Here is an 18,688-nt window from a genome sequence, read left to right as displayed (position 1 = left end):
TGGGTAAGTCTGTCTTCCTTTAATAGTTAAAGCGGAGGGGCTTGGTAGCAGTGACCTTGATGACCTTTCCTCACCACAGCTACCTGGATGGATAGGGAGGTAATGGAAAGCACCTCCTTCCGTTTTTATCTCTGAGTATAAGATTCATGGAAGAAGTGTATCTAGTGTTGCACTCCTTAAAGCAGGACTGCAACTACAACATATATGTGTGTGCCTTTTATTCATGGGGATCCAAAATATGTTTTACAATTTTCACCAGGAGCGCAGTTTCAAGTTTACATTGTGTGCACACTATGGGGGGTCTTTGGAACCAGCTCTTTCGATCATAAATGAGCCCAGCCGCACATCATTGTATACTGCACTTTGCAAAGTGCTGTATCACATGTCTCTTCCACAGTTTTGGAATCACTGCTGTCTTAAAAGTTAAAGAGCTGGAGTGGCACTATGTTTCTACCTTAGACAGTAGGAGTAAGTGGTTCCTAGTCACAAGAACTTTAAAGGCGCGTGCTACTTTTGTATAGAAAAGTAGCAATATTTGTTGGCATAACTAAAGGGAACATCAAAGAGCAAAATAGTAACACAAATAAAAAAAATAACCAGGCACAAATCAAATAAGTCAAAACTTAAAGCAATTCAAAAACAGCGGTGCCGCCTCACTGCTTTGAAGCAGTGCAAGAAAGGAAAATAACATTATAATAATGTAATGTTATTATCATTTTATTTTGTCCCTCTGCTGTAGCTTTGCATGACAGGGCAGGGTGGGGATGGGGCAGGGCTGCTCTTCTCACGGGGTATGGGAGGAGTCGTAGCAGCCTCCTAAGTACACAGTGACTGTTTGGCCAGCCCTTTTGGGCCGCCCAAAACAGTCATGCACATTTCTATATGCAGGCTACATTAAAGACTGAGTGGAGAACATGGCCACTCCTCGAGCCCCTGGCTGAGCGCCATGTTACGGCGCTTAGACCAACCACAACGCTGCATGCAGCGTTGTGATTGGTCAGGGGAGCCTTGCTACCTGCTTCCTGTTCCGAGGAGAGACGACGGAGAGATGCGGTGGTAAGGTATGTTTTTTTATTTCTTTATTAATCCCTTCCCCCTCCAATTCCGCCGGCAACCCCCGATATGTGACAGCCGCTACTTTTCAACGATCACAATAATGCACAGTACAGTGCAATATTGTAGCACAATACACAACAGCCCAAAATACAATAGTGTAAAACAAAATGCTACATTAGAAACATGCATAAACTTTTTTGAGACATATTCTTCAGAAACCAGCTTTCACAATGTCGTGGTTAAAGGTGTTTGTACCAAGCAATGCCTTACCTTACCAAACGGGGCATGAAATAGTGCCAGACAAAAATGTTCTGTGTTAAGACACAAAACCTTAAAATGTTTGTCATTCTTCTAAACTCAGGTATCCCTATTAAAGTAACTCCTGGCTTCAACTCACTGCAGGCCACTGCAATGTAAACGGTGACATGCACAAATAGTGAAACAAAACCTTTTCAAGCAGAGAAGCACTAATTCTTTCTGTACTGTCTGAATTACAGTTCAATATGCATTTTCGTTGCGGAATATTCCAAAACCCATCACCCAGTCTATCAACTTGGGGTGTCATGTTACACCCACTTCAGATAAACATTTCCTTAATGCATTATTATATGAACCAACTGGTGAGAAGTAACCAATTGTAAAGCAGTGGGATCTGTATTATATTTCACTTGCACATTTAGTAGCTTTGGATCTCTTTGAGCTAAAATAATTTTGGGTTAAATTCAGGAACTATGGGGGAATATGCGGCAAGTGCAACACATTCATAATTATGCGCATGAGCACTTTAGATGTGAAACTGTATAATAATGGTCAGTCACATATTTATTGAGGAACTAGTATAATTCCTTTAGGATGAAAATATTCACCTGCATGGTTTAATGAAACATGCACGCTAACACTGGTTTGTCAGTCTGGGCCTGATTCACAAAAGGCCTCTGCAGTTGTGGCGGAGGCCCCCAGACGTGGATGAGTCTCTGTGCTTGGTGTGGAATTTTCGCAATGAGAATTCTTATCGCGAGAATCCACCCCAAGTGCGGAGACTCCCCCACGAATGCGAGGCACCCGCAACAAATGCAGAGGCCCTTTGTCAATCAGGCCCTTAGTGTGTCTTTTTTTAAAAAGATTTCCTCATCATCCACAACACTAATTGATCTTTGTGCTGAGCGCCTTCAGTGAAATTGTATGAGACCATGAGCTATGCTCTGTGTTCTAGAGACAAAAACAACTGGGTGGTAGATGGAAGGCTTTAATTAATCTCAGCCTCTGACAATTGCTCAGGCCGCATCCAAATCTAGTGTTTTTTGCCCACTGTGCTACCTCAATTTGGACCCAGACATATGCAATTATGTCTTGACCCTGCTCCAAGAAGAACAGTTCAGCTTGAATGACCAAGCCAGTACCTCTCTTATATGGAACACAAGCACCTAGGATCAGTTTGCCCTGATAAGGGCTCATCAGGCAAGTTTAGCTTGATTACATTGGCACACTGCTCGCAATAAATACAGCTTCAAGAACAGTCTACGTGCTATTCTTCACAATATATGTTATCTATTTATAAGTTTCTTAATTTTAAATAAAGTGGTGTGACAAAAATCTGTCAGATTATGCGAGGGCTCATGCTATATCTGGAATTTTTATCTAGCAAGGCTTTAAATATGGCATTTTTTGGTTATGCCCGACACTGAACATACCACAGCTCTATTTATGCCTAGACTAGAAATAGTCACAGGCTCTGCGTATGCAGAGAATCTCTTTGTGAATGGGCTGTGTTCAGGCTTTCTTATCAGCATAGGTCTCTGATAATGAGTCCTGATTATGCATATAGCTGGGTCTGAACTGGGGTGGCGAACTGAGCTAAAGTACAATGATGGATTCAACCCAGATCTGTAACTTGGGGTGAGTGTCTGAAAGGTTTCAGTGCTCCACCCATCATCTCCTTGTGTTTGCCTTGTTCGCCCTAAGTTGGCAGGGTATGCCCAGACGTGAGTCCCTTACTCACTTTGCCACTGAATTCAAGCTAGCCTGGCTGATTAGGGGTGTACCCCGAAGCCAGTCCCAGGATGCTTGGTTCCAGACCAGGGAATTCCTGGCTTGGCAGTTCGGGCTGGACTGTTCCCATAAGGCACAGGGTCAAGACTGATTTGAATATAGCTGGGTCTAACTGGGGTGGCGAACTGAGCTAAAGAATGATGATGGATTCAACCCAGATCTGTCATTGGGGGTGAGTGTCTAAAAAGTTTCAGCGCTCTGGCCATCATCTCCTTGTGTTTGCTAGAGTCCTGGTTATAGCAGAATTGAGCATACATCATATTTCTAATTGTACCACTGCTCTTTTTCATATCATAATGTAGTTTTTAAGAGAGTGTCTTGTAAATTGCTTTGGCAAACTTACTTTAAATAATTTACTCAGAAGTGAGTTGAGCTTCCAAAAGAGCCACATTAGTTTCAACTATATAATATCGTTTCTATTATAGAATCTTTCTGGATTTTACTTGCACTGATTATTAAAAGTCATTAGGTGATTAAAAGACACTACTGTAGACAGAGAATTAATTCTTGGATATGGCAGCTATCTCTTCCTATGCAATAATCTTAGTATGCAATTAACCTGTTTTATTACATCCATTTTATCATATATTAATTTACTTGGCACCAACAATCAAGCAATGGCCTAGAAGAAGTCAACAGAAGCAGGGCTGGACTGGAAACCAAAACCGGCCCTGGCAAACTGCTCGGACGACCCCCCCCCCCCCGGGTGAGGGGGGGAAGGTACAGCCGAGCCGTTTGCCAGGGCCGGTTTCGGCCGATTTTGTTACCGGGGGCCAACAATGCCGACCTCTGGTAACAAAAATGGCCCCTAGTGGCCCCCACCCTAGCGGCCAACTGGGGAAATGCCTGGTACCCGCTACGGCCAGTACGGCCCTGAACATAAGTCTAACATAGGAGTTAGACTTGGACCCAATAAACAACTGTAGATCTAATCTTTGTGGTACTCAACCACCTAAAAACAGCTAAATTGAGCATTACTTTAACAATTCCACCTCTGTTCCATCTGAAAATGGCAGTTCAGTGGTCATGGACCGTAGCTCCAGAATAGGACACGTTACAATGCAAACTTTCACAACTCATGCTTTTACAATGAGGTTTTTACATCACAACATCCATTACAACTGATGATTTTACAACGCATGCCATCACAACACATTTTTAGAAACTACACTTACAACGTATTCCATTACCATGCATACCATTACAACGCATACAATTACAACAAATAATACTTTTAGGGTAACAGCAGTGTAAGTGTTGGATAGTGTAGGGTTAAAATTACTATTCCAACTCCAGTTAGTGCAACAGTAGGGTAAGTGTTGGATAGTGTAAGGGTAAATATTACTATTCCCACTCCAGTGAGTGCAAAAGTAGGGTAAGTGTTGGACAGTATAGGGTAAAAATTACTATTTCCCATTACTTACCTTATAATGCATTGTAATGGCATGCTATTTTAGTGGCTTGCATTGTAATGGCTTCGTTGTAATGGTATGCGATGTTAAGGATGTTGCGTTGTAATGACTGCGTTGTAAAGGTTGTGCATTGTAATGATTGCATTGCAATGGTTGCTTCCCTAGCCCCACGGTGGCTGGGCACTCAATTAATGTCAGTATTGGACCAATTGATAAAGTTTTGGATAAACTACTGATCCTTCCTTCCTAAACCTAGATTCCGACTCACTTTAACTCTATTCCTATTTATCAGTCAGGGACCACATATACTATAGCAGTAGTACACTCAAAACAATGTAACAGACCAAATCCCTGATATGCCTTTTGACAAATTGGTTGACGATTAATCTCCTGAAGAGACACCTGAGAACGAGGATGCCTTTGCTCTTTCACTTGATTTACAATAACACATATGACTTTGACCATCAATTTACCGGTTTGATGTTTTCCTACATTGTATATGCATCATGATAATTTATCAAATGTGCAATTAACTATAGATATATGCTCCAAATATACTCTGATTATATTTGCTGCTCAGTGGTTAAGCTGCCAGCAGATCAGCAAGACCACTCAGCAGAAGACCAGCAAGACGTTCTGCACTTGAACATATTGTATACTTCCAAGGCAAAACACCCCATTTTATTGTGCATCAGTTCCCTTGTTTGTGTGATCACATACCAAGTGCTTGATCAGTGACTTGGTTACATTTTACAGCTAGGTGAACTCTGAATGGGATTGATTCTTACAGATGTTACACATTAAAGCTTGGCTGACGTGTACAAAAGAACTTCCATGAAGATGTTCATGTGATCAAATCTTCTAAAAGAGGCTGGTGACTAGTGGTTCAGTTCTAGACTGCTCTTTTGACTTGTAGCCACCCACAAATCTACATGTTTAAGGACAGTTACTAATTCTCCCCAAACCCATGCACTTACTGGAAAAATCTCGTATATTTACTAATGACAAGGTTAGGAGACACATTTTTTCAAGGTGGGAAGAAACAATCGCCTCCCAAAAATAAGGTGAGGAGTAAGACAAGGATTTTCCAAGGGGGGTGAATGTTTTCCCACTGGAGAAAGAGGAAGAAGTTTGTCAAAATGGAAATCACAAATTTTTGCTAGGAGCATGCTGGTCAGGCCTTTTTGTGTAAACTCTCGGATATTCCGGTACCAGTGAAGAATAACAGAACTGCAGGTGCAGTTTTGTCACTTTGAAAATGGGGCTTCCAATTCATATTTTTTAAATATTGCACAAGTGGTTTCACAATGGTTATCAGCAACTATTTTAAAAAAAATAGTGCCATGCATCTAACATTGTTTATTAAATGATGCCTTAGAAAAATGCAAGATAATTTAAGAATTTATTTTTTAACTTTCATCATTTTTTTTTCTTTTACAAATCACTAATAATATATGGTTACATTTTGTTTTGAAAACAATCATCAAAGTTGCTTCTATTCTTCTGCATATATTTGCATATATTCTAGGACCATTTACCAACTAAAAATTGTTACATTTTGCAAACACACTGACATGTTCATACTGGTACTAGTGGCAGTATGGCAAACTAAATGTGTTTCCTTTAGACCACTCCACCCTACAGTAATGAATTGTATATACAGTTGTGACAATCATATGGATATGGTAGCACATCTTGTATTTGCAGCAGACAATCTTCTTCTAGCAAACAAAGTGTGCATAATAAATTGGTAGCCAAAGGATTTGTGCTGCACATGGCTGGGTCTACTTAGTTCAGTGGATACAATCAGCATGAGAATTTTATTTTTCTTGGCCACAAACATTAATAGGAATTTCAAACCTCTATGTCATGTTTCAGTTTAAAATTAGGTAGATAGCGTAACTTCAAAAAATAAAATGAACAAAAAACTCAAACCCCAAAAACATGAAAGCAAAAATAACCTACAAAGAAAATGTATACAGCTAAGTCAAAACTCTCCTTAAAAAGTAAAGTATTAATAGTCAGTAAATGTACAAATCATAATCTTCTTGAGCAAAAGTCTCTTACCATTTCCAGAAGCCTTCTCACATTTCTCTGCCGCTTCTCTTTAGCAGTAATGAGGAAAGAGTACATGGGAAATCTTATAAATAAAACCTTTCGGTTATTTGATTTGAAACTCTCCTCCGGGGTTTTGATTCTAATAAGCATTGCAGTATAGGAATTTAATTAACATTAATAGTAGAGATTTTTAATAAACCTGTTTACTCTTTCGTCATGTACATTTCTGTGCAGGTTGCTATTGACTCAGTTGCACTCCAGGCACATATGAGTTTGTACCTTCTGGCAAAATAGGTTTTGTTTCTCAGTGTGCTTCTGACCCGACCATTGAATTTTACAATCAGTGATTTACCATATGCTATCAACAATGTTTCAGGAAAAATCAACTTTCCCTGTGGAAATTGCTCCCATCTTTAATTTAACTCCTATGCTGCCAGGTCTCCAACACTGTGAAGCCTGTTTTTGGGCTACTTGGGGTAGTTTGCATTTAGGTCCCACATCGTTTTGTCCACATAAGGTAACCATGACAAATTTACATCCTTTTTTACCAAATTTCCTAAGGATTTGAATGGTACCCAGGGTTTATGGATTCCCTGGAGGGGACCTGACAAATTAACCAAAATACAGCTACATTTGATTTTTGGGTGGGAAAAAGTGCTGCCATTTCTTTTTGCCATACAAATGGCGTCAATGAAGGGTTTAAATATGGAGCTAAAATCACCATCTTCTCAGCTTTCAGGAACAGGAGACCTTTGTCAGAAAACAAAAATGTTCTATACAGGTTTTGCATTTTACTGGTACAAAGCATATTTTTCCTATATTTTATGCTTTCAACCTCTTTCCAGTTAGTGGCAGAAATGGCTGTACAACTAATAATGAATCCCATAAAGGACTATTGAAATTGAGATTTAAAAAAACGCCATTTGTGCCTGCATTTTCACCTGCCACTTCTTCCAAATATGGAAGATTTTTGAACGCAATATACCAATACGTGCACGTGACCCTTCTAGTTGTGAGGACATATTGGGCTTGTAGGTTCACCAAGAACCCAAGGTACACAGAGCCAATACCTGAGCTGCACCTTAAAATGTTTTTTCATTGTGTACCTGGTATACATCAATTCATTTGGTAAAATATAAAGAGTGAAAAATAGGTATCAAGGAAACCTATGTCTTTCTGAAATGGGAACAAGATATGGAGTTCAGAATCAGTGGTTATTTGTGCGTCTCTGGATTTGTGGGTACCCATATTAGCATGTGAATTAGAGGGTTTGTTTCAAAATGACTTTTTTTACCAACTGGCTTACATTTGGAAGGCAGAAATGCATAGAAAGACAATTGATAATAACCCTTGTTCTACTATTTTGTGTTTCCTTATGTCTCCTGATGAAAATGGTACCTTACTTGTGTAGGCAGGCCTAGTGCCCAAAACAGGAAATGGCTCAAATTGCAAAGTGGGCACATCACATTTTTCCACTGAAAACGTACCTTTTTTTCGCAATGTGCCTAGCTGTAGATTTCGAGCATTGGCTCAACCGACACCGGGGGATACATATCAAATCTGTAAACTAGACATCCAGGGGAATCCATGATGGAGTAACTTGTGGCTATCAACAGGTTCAGTTACTCATAATCCTTTGCACATCTCAAACGTTGTCGAAAAAAAACATTTCCCTCTCATTTCTGTGATGGAAAGTTGTGGAATCTGCGGGGAGTAACAAATTTCCACCCACCCAGCATTCCCCCAAGTCTCCCGACAATAAACGGTATGCCACTTGTGTGCGTAGGCCTAGTGCCCACAGCAGGAAATGACCCAAAATACAATGTGGGCACATCACATTTTTCCACTGCAAACTGACCCTTTTTTCGCAATGTGCCCAGTTTTGGATTTTGAGCCCTAGAACATCCGGCACCTAGGGAAACCTAGCAACCCTGCAAATTTTTTAATATTAAACACCCAAGGGAATCCAGGATGGGGTGACTTGTGTGGCTCTCAACAGGTTCTGTTTCAGATACAAAGTAATAAGGGCAGATATTAACAACAGCAGAAAGACTGACAAGATCAAATCAACAGGCTAAAAAGGACAAAGGTTCCAAAAGCAATGTAACAAAGGGCAGATATGAACAACAGCAGGAAGGGCTGGGATTGGAAGGATTGGGTTCTTCCCACCTGCTGCAGGAAAGGGTGTGCTACCACCAACGAAGATGCAGAGAGGTGGTAGCCCATCACAGCATACAACCTCCACTCCCCTTTTTTAACATTACCAACTAGAAGGAATATTAAATATTCATTTTCCACATAGGCAGGTATTTTTTTACTTCATTATTCTCACTCTGACCCTTCCACCCTCACATTACACATACTATATTCACTCCTGAGTGCTCCTGCATCTTCGTTGGTTGTAGAACCCAATGATAAAGCATGCCACCAAGGGACCTTTTGGTGGGTGAGGGTTATTTTAACAACACATTGGGTTTCCCTATACATTGGTAGGGAACACACATTTCATGAACAGTGGTAAATATACTTTGGAAGGATATTATCATTTTTTGTGTTCAGGGTGGATTCTTTTTGGTTTTTCATGAACTATAGGGGAGGACTAGTTCAATTTCTGTTTTCACCTCTTCACTCCCTCTCTTGTTTATTAGTACCATTTTGAGCAACCTAGTAAATGCACACAGGTAGTCTGACAAAGGGGGTCTTTCCACAGTTAGATGTTGACCTGGAATAGGCATTATAATATTAGTGGGCACTCATAGGTAAAGTCAGTATGGTGTACTATTTTGTCTGCAGTGACACTGTATCATACATATGGGGAAATCTACCTTAGAGTGCAGTTTTGCTTTCCTTAGACTTACAAAGTCCAGTTAGGCATGGAAATAGGGTGAAATATGTTTGACCATGCTGGTCCCAAGTTCATGTAATTACACCTTATGTGTCGTCCAGAATTTTCAGATTTCTCTGAATAAGCTCAGGATCTGAGTCCAGGTCTTTTGTCACTGTACTGGGCCAAGTAAACTACTCCTCTCCCCAGAAGAGGGAACACAGACCTCCCTACACACACAAAAATAAATAACAAAGCTTCCCTCAGCTCCAGAGGTGGGAAGACAATCTGCAAGGTTAATTACCTTTCACACTTTACCAGGGCTGGGAAAGCCCAGTCCCACTGAACAAAGGGCAATGCCCAGAAAAATGGAACCAAGATAGGAGGAAACTCTTCTTTAAAGTTTTGGTGGGAAAGGTGCTGTCCTTGATGTTAGCAAGGAGTGGAACTGAGGCCTCCGGAGGAGATGTGACCAGTGACTTTTGCATGGTGCAACCTTAAACAATCTCAACATGCTAAGCAGAAGGTTTGGGACAGGGGTGGAGGGGTGATGTGGAACCCTAGTATTGGCTAGGGGTGCCGGAGTTATTCAATGTTCCACTCCTATTTAAAACCTCTTGCACAAGCGAGGGATTGTGGTTTTTGTTGGAGTTGGATAGTGGAACCGGACTGCGGCAGCACCATGGAAAACTTGAAGAAAAAGCCCCTGATGCCATAATAGACTAAGGACTCTGCCTACAGTTGACCTCAGGGCCAGTGAGTCTCTCCAGGACCAGGGAAGCTGTTCTGCTTATATGCCCTGAGTTCCAGTTGGGGGGAAGAACTGGACTTCTGCACCAATACAAGAGGAGAGGAGTACCAGAAGACAAGAAAAAGGAGGAATGATGGTGCAGGAAACCAGTGGAAGCATCTCCCTGCAAAGGGTGCAACCTTAGAGTCCCGGAGGTGGGAGGAAAAGGCTCCAGTGAGCTAGGGCTTGCCCGCAGTAGTTAAATGAGCCCAAGTTCATGTGAAACAGGCCAATGGGGACAGAGATAAGAGCAGGAGAAGGAGCAAACCTTTGACCCATAGCCGAGGAACGGAGAGCGTGGAGCTCCATTGTCAACTACTATGAAACTCCCAGGGTGGGCCACGGCCTGGGTTTGATGCAAGGTATTTATAATTAATGAACTCTGGGAGTGGATTGTGTGGGGTCCACTTCCTAGGGCTCTCATGGCCAGGGAATCCCAACCCTATCCTGGTTCAAAAACAGGGGGCCTAGGACCCCATCTCGTGGCTCCAGCCAAACAAAACTGCACAAGCGCTGTCTGCCCCTCTAAGACAGAGGAAAAGGATCTAGAACCCTGTCTGAGGGCTCCTGACCCAAGCTGAAGATGGGGAGGGACATTACACTCCCCAAGAATAGATAAACGCCCAGCATCCCTTTTACGGGCCCCAGCAAAAGAGGAGACATGGCTCCTCCTAACTGTGGTAGGCTCGACCCCCCTCCCATGCCTGTGCTGGGGTAGTGGGTGGCTACCATAAAAAACAGCCTTCCCACATGAAGAAGCCAGGGGAGAAAGGGGAGAAGCACACAGCCGGCTCCTGTATCGGCAGTAAAGACGGCTGGCCAGGTGGGGAATAACAAGGGCAGCCATGGATGGGCTCCCTTAGCTGTCCCCAATGAGATCGGAAGTCATGGTGCGCAGATGGGACAGGGCTCCCACACCAAAATAGAAGAAAAAAATATATATTGTGGTAAACCCAGCGCAGTGAAAAGTAAGTACGTCTCGAGTCGCTCATCATGTATTCACATTTCCTCATGGGAGCGCCATAATGCCCAAGATGCCATGGAGGGCTTTCTGTGCCCCAGTTTTTTCTCATATGTGGAGGTTCCAGGATGACAATAGTACCACCAACCCGAAAAAGAGAGTGTGCAGTGGGATGCAAGAGTGCATCAGCTCCCAGGATTTCTGCTTAAATGTTAAGTACCCCTAATGCTGCAATTTTCGTTCTACAGCCTGGGAATGCAGTGACCTCTGGGGGTTGGATATATGGCTGCATTTTATGGGGCATAAAGATTTATAAAAAAGACAGGTATATTTTAAAATGTTTTAATGACATGATTTATTGCATTTACACATGGTTATTGATTTCAGTAACATAATGGTGGTTTTTAACATGTGGATTATTTGTATTTTAATGTGGTGACTCCTCGACAAAGCCAATAGACTTGCCTTATAGAATAATGGGATCACTCCTTAAAAAGTAAATAGGCTGGCCATATATTTACATATTGATGTGGTGACATGTGACAAAGCCAATAGGCCTGCATTATTTAAAATTATATCCCTCTATATTGTGATGTGATATCTGGAATAGGTGTGGAGGGGATACTTTGGGCCTGAGTCACAAAGGTAAGTTTACACTTTTGTGTAAGTTTACGATTTTTCACAATTCACATGGGAATTTTACAAGTAGTTTCGTTACAACTGCATATCTTTTTTTTTACCGAGTCTCTACCTTGAGTGTGGAGACTCCACAGTCATAAAGACACTACTCGTAAAATTCCTTTGTGCATTGCAAAAAAACGTAAACTCACCTATTAATAAATTAGGTGCATTGCAATATTACAGACTGGTCGCAAGAAGTTGGTATGCTATTTGTGACAAGTATTTGCAGCGTTTGTACGTCGAGCCAGTGGACCTGTTGAAATACAAATATTCTGGAACTGAGTGAGAGGTTGGTGGCAACTGTAAATCTGCTTGGATGAGAAAAAGGTGTGTATGCCTACTTTTGATGCGTTTTCCAACAAATGAGAATGCACTGGTAGAATTAACATGGGGCCCGTATTATGTATATTGCGCCTTTTTATTATTTGCGCTGGGCGAACCTGTTAAAAGGTGCGCCAAGCGCAAACGATGATAATGCACCCTTTTATGGGGAAAGCACTGTCCCCAGGGCAGCCATGAACTCGAGTTGCCCTGGAGGCAGCGCGTTACAGTTAACCGGTCTTACTTTTAAAGGGGATTAGAGCTCCCATTGCAGGCGGGTGCAGTCAGTGACTGCACCCGCCTGCAAGAAAATGTCTGGGGGCCCATAGGACTCCCTTTACCCCCTGCAGAGGGCTGCTTTCAAGAGGCACACTGAACTTTCAGGTGGCTCATTGTCAGTGCGCCTCTTGACAGCTTCTTTGTCTCTGCACCCTCGCCTGTAATATGGTGTGGGCGCAGAGGCAAAGGGATTCCCTCATTTGCATGGGACACACCCCCATGCAAATGAGGGCACGCCCCCTGCAGATTGCGCTGGTACTTCATGAAAGCCAGCACTAACTGTATTACAGAAGTGGCTATTCCTAAGGCAGCTCTAGTTTCACTGGTGAGTTCTCCACAGAGTGCGATAAATCTTCTTTTAGTCGTTTTATGCCAGCGGAATAACCACCCCTCTGCTAACTTAATACTGGCATTAATTCCACCACTGCTTTCCTCACAGGAGGTCGTACATTCACGGTTGGCCATTCTCCTCCATTGAAGTATATGCTGTCAGATTTTATGTCACCAAATTATGTGTATAGCGTTGGTAACTTTCCCAGAAAATCTGCAGAAAGAGCAATCAGTAGATATATCGCATCTGCCGCTAACTGGACATATATATAGTTATCGCCCGATGTTAAATCAACCTAAATATTGTTCCATAACTCATTGCTCTTGTATTTCACTGCCATTATTCTGTAGGGGGCATTCCCTCATTTGCGTGGGGGTGTACCCCATGCAAATGAGGAAATCCCTTTGCCTCTGCTCCTGCTCCGTATTTGAGGGGTGGGCCCTGCTGCAAAGAAGCTGTCAGGAGGTACACTGTCAGAGCGCCTCCCAGCGACGGCTCGTGGAGGGAGTTACGGTGGGGCAGGAGGGTGGGGAGGGGGAGGGGCAGGGTGGAGGTTGCTAAAAACCGGCATATGGATAATTGCAGGTAAGTAAACAATTTAATTAATAAAACGAATTTCGTAGTGCGCCTTGCATCGCAAAATGCAATGCAGTGCGAGCTACGAAATTCGTTTTATTAATTAAATTGTTTACTTACCTGCAATTATCCATATGCCGGTTTTTAGCAACCTCCACCCTGCCCCTCCCCCTCCCCACCCTCCTGCCCCACCGTAACTCCCTCCACGAGCCGTCGCTGGCGCCTCCTGACAGCAGCCCTCTGCAGAGGCTAAAGGGGGTCCTATGGATCCCCCAGACACCCCCCTGCAGGTGGATGCAGTCACTGACTTCACCTGCCTGCACAGCGATCTTTAATACCCTTTACTAATGCCGGCGGGTTGCCCCCTGCACAGTGAAAACACAGAGCAGCTTCAAAGCAGTTGCTCCGTTTTTAACTGGAATGTACTGCCCTGGCCGCTCGAGTTTGCGGGTGCCCTGGGGCAGCGCTTTCTCTAAAATAGGGCGCATTATCATTGTTTGCGCTTGGCACAACTTTTAAAAGGTGGGCCCGGCGCAAATACTGAAAAGGAGGAATGTACATTATACGGGCCCTGATGTGCATAATTTAATATTTTGTCAGTCATGCATTTAGTACGTTATTAAAATAGCGGAAATAAGCATCGGTATTTTATGGGGGGGGGGGGGGGGGGGGGGGGGGGACAAAAACAAGTAAATCACCAAAAGCAGGTATTTGTAGCCCTTATCTGTGCAAACTACAAACAGCAAATATAAATAGAAAGCACTTTAAATGTGATCTAGGGCTGTGTTAATAATGGTTCCATGACTAATACTTACAGCAAAGAAAGACGGGGAAATAATGTTACAAATGAATACATATGATTATATCTCGAAGAGTTAGTTATAAAGTGTGAACAGTGAAATCAGAATGTATCCTACCGCTACAAATGAAGATATGTATGTGGATGCATTTCCCTCATCATTATTTCTTTGAAATTGAGTGTTAACAGCCATCGCCATACTCTGAAGAGAATTCAACAAATGAAGAACTCGGGCATTAGTTGTGTAAGGTACATACCCAGAGAAAAAACCTTCATGTATAACTATTAGACATTTTTATCTTGGTGAATCGTGCATGCCCAGAAATGACACCTCCATGTGTGTAGGTTAGATATTTCTGTCTTGGTGAATTGTACATGCCCACAGATGACACCTCAATGTGTGTAGGTTAGACATTTCTGTCTTGGTGAATTGTACATGCCCACAGATGACACCTCCATGTGTGTAGGTTAGACATTTCTGTCTTGGTGAATTGTAAATGCCCAGAGATTACACCTCCATGTATGTAGGTTAGACATTTCTGTCTTGGTGAATTGCCAATCAGTCACTTGCTTTTGACTTACTCTTTTATCCATGAGTAAACCACAGACATTGAAAATCCAAAAGTCCTTAGTGTTTCAGTGGTCTGTATATATGCTGCTTTGAGTGGAATCTGTACCTTTCCTCTTGTAATTTTTTGAATATAGTTTACTTTTTTTCTGAGCAATCACATTCAATGTAAAACGTCTGTACAGTGCATTAAGGACAAGATGGACTATGAGATTGCGCATTAATTTTTTCTCTGATTATTTGCGCACAAATATGAGCCATTTCATAGTCTATCTTGTATTGAATACAAACCCTCCAATGTGTTGTGGGTGGAAGGGAGTATAGAGGTGGCAATGTACTACTTGGGAAGTTCTAGTTATGAGGCACAGCAATATCAACAGATATGCACAGAATGTGACCATTATTTTGTTAGTGCCACAATGTTCATAAAGGTCTCTGGGCTTGAATCTCAGCCATCAGGCTACTGTTCCACATCTCACCCATATGGATGATGGCGATTTACAAGAATGTATATATGTGATATACACTAAACCAGCAGATTGTCTCTAAGTAATGATTTAGAGAAGTTTCAAAAGAATCCTTGTGAATAGTACGCGCCCAACGTAACACTCACTCCTCCCCCACTTCTGACACCTTTCTGCCCCCACTGCGCCCAAGACCTTTCAGAATCAGGTTATATTGTTCAAGGCGTAGACTTTTTATTCACATCAAATCAGTTGATTAACCACAAACCATTACAATAGTAAAAGTATTCCACCTGGATATATATCATTATTCACAGCAACAGACTTTAGAGACATCCACATGTCAAAGGCAGTAAAGAAATTAGGCACAACATTATATTTAAACTTCAGCTTGGCTTTACACTTAAATTACAATGAGGCCGACTTGGCCGATCCACTCAACTGCGCACATTGTGCCAGCAGGACCCAACGCGCTACAGCAAACAGTTGTATATTACGAGAGTAAAAGTATTCTACTTGGATATATCATAATTCACAGCATCAGACTTTAGCAACATCCACATGTCAAAAGCTGTAAGGAAATTAGGCACAACATTACACTTGAAGTTCAGCTTGGCCTGACAATTTAATTTGAATTTGGCCGACTCAGCAGAGCAACACAGCTGCGCCCATTGTACCAGCAGGCCCCAAAGCGCTACAGCAAACAGTTGCATTCCTTGAAATCCAGGGCACGGCGTAATGCACCGGCCCACTGGGGTACCTGAACACAGGCAGCCTCTCCAAAATTCTACTCAGTCCATACGTTGTGGGTTCGGGCAGTAGAGTCCAGGACCACCAGCATGTCACTCTCCTCCCCGGCTACCCTCTGCACACTTCATCCTACTCCCTCCTAGGGTCCATCCAGTCACTGAACCTCCATTGCTGTGCATGCCCCTTTTCTGTTATCTGTCAGCGGTCCGCCTTGCTCTTCTGCCGGGTGGGTGTTTTACAATGCTCCTGTAGCTTCCCTGGGGTCTAAGAAGACAAAGAGGACGAGACCCCTGAGATGCCGCCTTAAGTAGCTTGGTGTTAAGTTTCTGTTTCATTTACGTAACATATATATCACCAATCATTTCCTTTCTGCACCAGCCCCCCAGACGAGGTTCGGCTCTGTGGCGTGACTAAGGGTGCCCCTAGGGTGCCCCTTCCCTAGGTGTGTGGGGGGGGTGCCTAGTCATTTTCAAAGAACTACTCCCCTGGATTAAAGAAGTTTGGACAATATGGTAGGAATGTCCTTCTGTAGGTTTTTTCTCACCCTTAAAGCAAATTCAGATTGTTATATGATTCTCAGGGAATCCTTGGATTAGTCTGGGACTGGGGAAGCTATATTCAAATAATTTTGTGGCTATCTACTTAATTTTGCTAAAACACCCACAAACCCATCACAATTCCTAATTTTCACTTGCTGAAATTTTAACAGTCTGATGGGATTTCCGTATCCGCAAGCCCCATTTGAAAAAGTAAAATACCACCAATCTTGATTCTGTAAACCAGTAGTGAAATTCTGCCTTGAAAATTGGTCTTTTTTGTGAAATCACAGTGGAGGTGGGTGCATGTAAAGCACTAATATTAGGGGATATGTACGTGGAGACACATCGTTAGTTTACACACTACTGGCTTGTCAGTGGGTAGAATGGTTGCGGTGTAGTCCAGTTGATGAGATTGCTAATATCACAATACCAAACTCCAAAATACTGATCAGGAAACAGAGTTTCTTTAATTGGCTGCAAAAGCGTCTATAAGCAAGCACTTCTAGTTGGTCAATTGGATTTTCTACCAATGTTGGTTTCCATATAACAATGAATTTAACAGGCTCCTGCAAAACCACAGTGTCCAACCAATTATTTGCTCCATCTTGACATTACGAAATAAAACAAGCACTGACAATGCCAATAGGTCTGGATTTAAGGAATGTTGTATGGTAATCTGAAGCATTGCACGTAAATAGCATGGGAATGGATATGTATTTGGGTGGAAGCAAATAACTGTACAATAATATTGGTTAAAAATCAAAAGGTCAAGTGACAGTTGCATTTTTAAGCCAGACCTAAACACCCATGTGTAGGTTATTGGCTGTCCTCGTCCCATATGTGCTGCTATCAGAGGGAAAAAACACAAATTATCCAGTTATTTAAGACACTTTAGTAGCATTACAATGTAGCCCCTCTTCAGTGACAGTTGCATTTTTAAGCCAGACCTAAACACCCATGTGTGGGTTATTAGCTGTCCTCGTCCCATATGTGCTGCTATCAGAGGGAAAAAAACCCACCAATTATCCAGTTATTTAAGACACTTTAGTAGCATTACAATGTAGCCCCTCTTCAGTGATCCTCACATAACTGTCCGGTGACAGCTGCACTGTCAAAACAGCCCATACAAACACAGCCACCACTGGATTAGAAGGAATAAAACCCGAAACAGCAGCAATTCTAATCCGGCCTTTCTAAAAATACACTCAATAATACTGCAGAATTAATCGCAAAGGCACCCTGACTTGCTGGACTGATGCACAGCTCAAATGCTGTCTCTAGTGTGATGTACGTGTGTTTCTTGATCACAAACAGCAGCGTATTCATTGACTTACTGCTACATGGGGAACTAATGGGTGAAGTGGCGTCGTCACACTGGGTGTTTATACCTGGCAGTTTTGCGACCATAACTTGGTGTGCTTTTGTTCTGCTCCATGAGCCTCGGGGACTTTACGAAAGGAAACGCAGAAAACAACACGGCAGATTGTTCTCCGAGCAAACAGAGCCACAAAGGGAGAAGGCCCGCCACTGGGCAGCTGAAAGGCAGTGGAAACAGCCTGAAAACATACCTGTTGCATTATGAATGGGCGAGTGCGCTGTAAGTAAACCTGCAAAGACAACCTCTCTATTCGTGTCAAAACCTGCGGCGCAACGTCACTGCTTTTCAGCAAAGAATAAAACTGTTTAGGGCATAGTTACGACTTTTGATTACAAAATGAGCGACCATACAGTTTTTCCATCATTTCAGCGTACGGCTGACGAGAAAATGTCAGAAATGAGCGAAACGCAGTGCACTCACTTGTTTCCGCTGAGGCTGTCTTGAACTCCATGTCCGCGGGAGAAGAGGTGACGGCGCCGGCCAGTGAGCAGAGTGGCGTGCCTGCGCACGCAGCAGCCAGACCTCGGTCCTTCTGTCTGATCTGAGAGACGGCCCAAGACTTTTATGTTGCCTCTTTGTAAGTCCACTGTGCCTGGGTGTGTCTTACGCGGGTTTGTGCTGTGGGTGGAGCAGGGATGCCAGTCTTGGTTTCAAAGCATTTTGAAACACGTGTAAAACCTCGTCCAAAATATGCATCCTTACGTTTACTTAATGACGTGTTTAGTGGTTTGTAGTCTCGGTAATGTGACGCAGCTACTGCGATCAGCCGCCACAGAGGCACATTCTGAGCAGGGCTGTGTGTAAAACTTCAAGACAAAGGATCAAAATAAAGGACAGAAATTCTGTACAAAA

The 18,688-nt window shown here is 42.7% G+C and overlaps 1 protein-coding gene across 1 annotated transcript in view; it reads right to left on the bottom strand.

Annotated features, from left to right (window-relative positions):
• LOC147722600 (glutamate decarboxylase 1-like) overlaps positions 1-18,430 on the bottom strand; it is a 1,148,213-nt gene extending 1,129,783 nt beyond the window's left edge. The window contains exon 1 of the mRNA XM_086965127.1: positions 18,257-18,430. Coding sequence (XP_086821253.1) covers positions 18,257-18,287 — 31 coding nt within the window. The 5' untranslated portion in view covers positions 18,288-18,430. The remainder of the gene's footprint in view (positions 1-18,256) is intronic.
• Between the last annotated feature and the right edge of the window lie 258 nt (positions 18,431-18,688).

This window comes from Lissotriton vulgaris, chromosome 4_1, assembly GCF_964263255.1.
Source record: "Lissotriton vulgaris chromosome 4_1, aLisVul1.2, whole genome shotgun sequence".
Classification (NCBI taxonomy): Eukaryota; Metazoa; Chordata; class Amphibia; order Caudata; family Salamandridae; genus Lissotriton; species Lissotriton vulgaris.
Note: the sequence above shows the minus strand (reverse complement) of the source record. Positions and strands in the feature narration are given on the sequence as shown.